Source organism: Nanorana parkeri, unplaced genomic scaffold (assembly GCF_000935625.1).
Source record: "Nanorana parkeri isolate BGI_ZX_2015 unplaced genomic scaffold, ASM93562v1 scaffold666, whole genome shotgun sequence".
Taxonomy (NCBI): domain Eukaryota; kingdom Metazoa; phylum Chordata; class Amphibia; order Anura; family Dicroglossidae; genus Nanorana; species Nanorana parkeri.
Window position 1 is genome coordinate 42,304 of NW_017306934.1, and position 3,364 is coordinate 45,667.

The 3,364-nt window shown below is 47.1% G+C and overlaps 1 protein-coding gene across 2 annotated transcripts in view; it reads left to right on the top strand.

The window, feature by feature from the left end:
- The window catches only part of LMBRD2 (LMBR1 domain containing 2), a 44,390-nt gene that overhangs the window by 17,149 nt on the left and 23,877 nt on the right, over positions 1-3,364 (top strand). The window contains exons 3-4 of one of the 2 annotated variants that reach the window (XM_018563463.1): positions 974-1,081; positions 2,180-2,347. In XM_018563463.1, coding sequence (XP_018418965.1) covers positions 974-1,081; positions 2,180-2,347 — 276 coding nt within the window. The remainder of the gene's footprint in view (positions 1-973; positions 1,082-2,179; positions 2,348-3,364) is intronic. The other variant, XM_018563464.1, reaches the window with a different exon arrangement.

Sequence of the window (3,364 nt, forward strand, 5' to 3'; positions counted from 1 at the left end):
TTTTTTTCTGTACTCGCCTTGTGCCCCGAGTCAGGCGGCGGCGGATCATGACCTGTCGCCCGCCTTCCTGATTGACTGTGAAGCCGCAGTTCTAGCGGAAAAACACTGGCTTCAGAGGCTGCCTGGCTTCCTGATCAATCAGGAAGCCGGGCAGCAAGTCATGAGGTGCCGTCCGGCTTCCTGATTGGTCAGGAAGCCAGGCTGCTTAGCAACACGTTAAGCCAGGCTGCTTAGCAACATGCCTCCTGGCTTCCTGAATGCAAGGAAGCCAGCTTCACTTGTTCCTAGGCAGCCTGGCTTCCTGACCAATCAAGAAGCCGGGAGGGGAGTCATTACATGCCGTCCGGATTCCTGATTGGGAAGGAAGCCGGCTCCATGCTCCCTCGGCACTGCCGGTCAGAGGGAGGTCTCCCTCTGACCGGAAGTTCCGGTATTGGAGCATTTGAGTACGAGTACTCGCCCAAATACTCAGTATCGGCACCTATACTAGTATCGGTGCATCCCTAGCAGAAATATAACAATACTTCACGTGATAGAAGCCTGTTGTCCATTTTTACATGGGGAACAAATCTTTCAGTCCAGGTATGTGTCTGCAGATTTGGGGGGAAGGTTGAGTCACCTGAGTGATATATCCTTTGCACACCGTACCGATGTACCCCAGAATTCAATGGGTTGCTGAACCAACTGTTTATAGGATGGCGCCCCAAGTATACAGGATATGTTGTCTGCACACCACTCTGCTTCAGAATATTATTTTTATTGGTATTCCTTCACCATGACCTATAAATGCAACATTTTGGAACCTTGCAGGGCCCCTTCGTCAGGCAAAGTGTCCAAGCCACCTCCCCCCATGCGAGAAAGGTCATGCTCATAACTGTCTCTCCTGACCGGACATACCGCCGCTTTATGGTAACCTATAACTAGTATATGTCTACTTAATCGTTTCTCTTAATCCTCTTGTGTTTTGTGACAGCCCTGAAAGCCTGCTTCCAGAGTGCTACAAGCCATGGAGCTATATCCCGAAGGGCATCATGCCGATCTTCTGGCGTGTGGTCTACTGGACATCACAGTTTCTCACCTGGTAAGTGTCACCTAAGCTGTGACTGGTGCCCTCTGCTGGTCACTGTTGAAAATGTTTGTATTTAGAGAGAGCTTTATATTTTCGGCATGAAGTTGGGAACTTTCACTTCCTTGTGATTTAAAGAAGAACTCCGGGGGGAAATTATGATTAACCCTTGCAGTGGGGCTACCCCATGCACTGCAAGGGTTAACTGCTCATTTATGTCTAGGGAGCAAAATAAATACCTCTCTATTTGTGAATTTATAAATAATTTGGGGGGCCAAAAAAAAAGTTCTACTCACCTGATCCTTGGAGCCGGCTTGGCCTTAAACCGGTCCCTGGAGCCTCTCTCCCCCTCCGATGCAGTGGTATAGGTCCCTGAGTCATCGCGTTCTATAAGCAGTATATACGTGAGGATGCTGAGGGACATTTCATTGCTACAGTGGAGGAGGAGACAGGCTGGAGGGAGTTCTGTCACAACTGGTCGGCTGTAAGGTTCAGGTGTGTATAACTTTATTTTCCTGTTTTTTCACTCGCCCCATAATTCTCCTTTAACTGTAAAGAACACCTTTCCCTCCAAAATGACAGCTGCCAGTGGCAAGATTCCGCAGAAAGGCAGCTGAATGTAAATACAGCATGTAGAGGACTGGTACCATAGCAAACCTGCTATTGGCCATTTCAAATTGCAATAGCAGGCTGGCTATTGCACCCGCCCACTGCTTGCTGTGCCCTCCTCCCAGCATGGAGGAAAGAGCTAGGGGATCCAACCAACTAATCGATAATGAGAATAGTTGACAATAATTCTCATTATCGATTAGTTGGTTGAGCCCTAATTTAAATCTGATGTGATCTTAAAACACCAATCAAAGGGAAGGTCGATATAGGCCAGACCTGAGAGTGAAATTGTGTTGCTAGCCCATGGTGAAGTTGTGAAAGCCTAATAAAAATGAGGAGGAAGATTATGGGCTTGTTGTAATTTTGAGTAAAGTTGTATGAGACTCCTTCCATATATGTGTCAGCCATTGTAGTAATCCCATGAGACATCTAATGTGGAGGATCAGATAGAATTCATCTTTTTAATAGTGAGTGATGTTTGATATTGTCTTCTTTTGTTGATAGGATTCTGCTGCCGTTCATGCAGTCCTATGCTCGTTCTGGTGGCTTTTCCATTGCAGGGAAGATTAAAACCGCTCTGATAGAAAATGCCATTTACTATGGCACATATCTGTTAATCTTTGGTGCCCTGTTAATATATGTCGCCGTGAGCCCTAAGCTGCATCTTGAATGGTAAGTGTGCCTCATACAGGCTTTTTCATATTTGGTAATGTTACCATGTTTCTACATCCAAATTTGTGTTCTAGACTGCTCACTGGACAGAGCGATTGATGCTGATGAATGGTCCAGTGATCAGGGTGGAGGCACAGAGGTGACACTGGATTCTGCAAAGCAGAACTAGAATACCGGAGTAGTCTGAACAGGTCACCGGCACACAAACAGGTGAATTCAATATCTCTTGTCGCTCTGATGAAGGGTCCCTGCGAAGTCCCGAAACGCTAGCTTCAGCTTCTAATGACATGCTGCGACATTCTTCAATATACATATCAAAGAGATATTGAATTCATCTGTGTGTGTGTGCCGGTGACTTGTAGAGACTAGTCTGAGTTTTGTACGGCACCATCCATGTGATCACCATGAGCACCACCACCATTGGAAGGTTGTAGACTGTCAGGAGTGCGGGTGGTTCTTGGAAACAATTCTGGAATACTGGAGGTCACCATCCTGGCTGGGTAGTGCATCAGAAGTGTAGAATCTTAAAGGTAACCCATAAAGAGATAACTATTGGAGGTGCCATTACTGATTTGATTTAAAAGGGTGAATGGTCTGGGGGTGTTAGGCTGGTCCTGACTCTCAACAAGCATGTCCTCACAGAAATGTGTGACGTCTATACTGCCATGTTTATTCCTGGATAGTAACTTACTAGTTAAAGTGTCAACGATCACTATGACTTAAAGGAGAACTATGGGGTCAGGGCTTTTCCCCATAGTTCTCCTAAGAGTAATGGGAGGACACAAACTAGCGTTCTCCCATCACCCAAAGCTCAGTATACCGCAAGCTACAGCTCGCGGTATACTGAGACGCTGCAGCCGGGACGGATCCCGACATTACTGTCCAGATCCACCCAGCTGCATGACTGACAGCTGGCTCTGCCTATCTAGAGGCGGAACCAGCTGTACCCTCCCCCGTCTGTTCCGCTAGTCAAACTGGATTAAACTAGCGTGGCGCTGGAGGATCGGACGGGGGGGG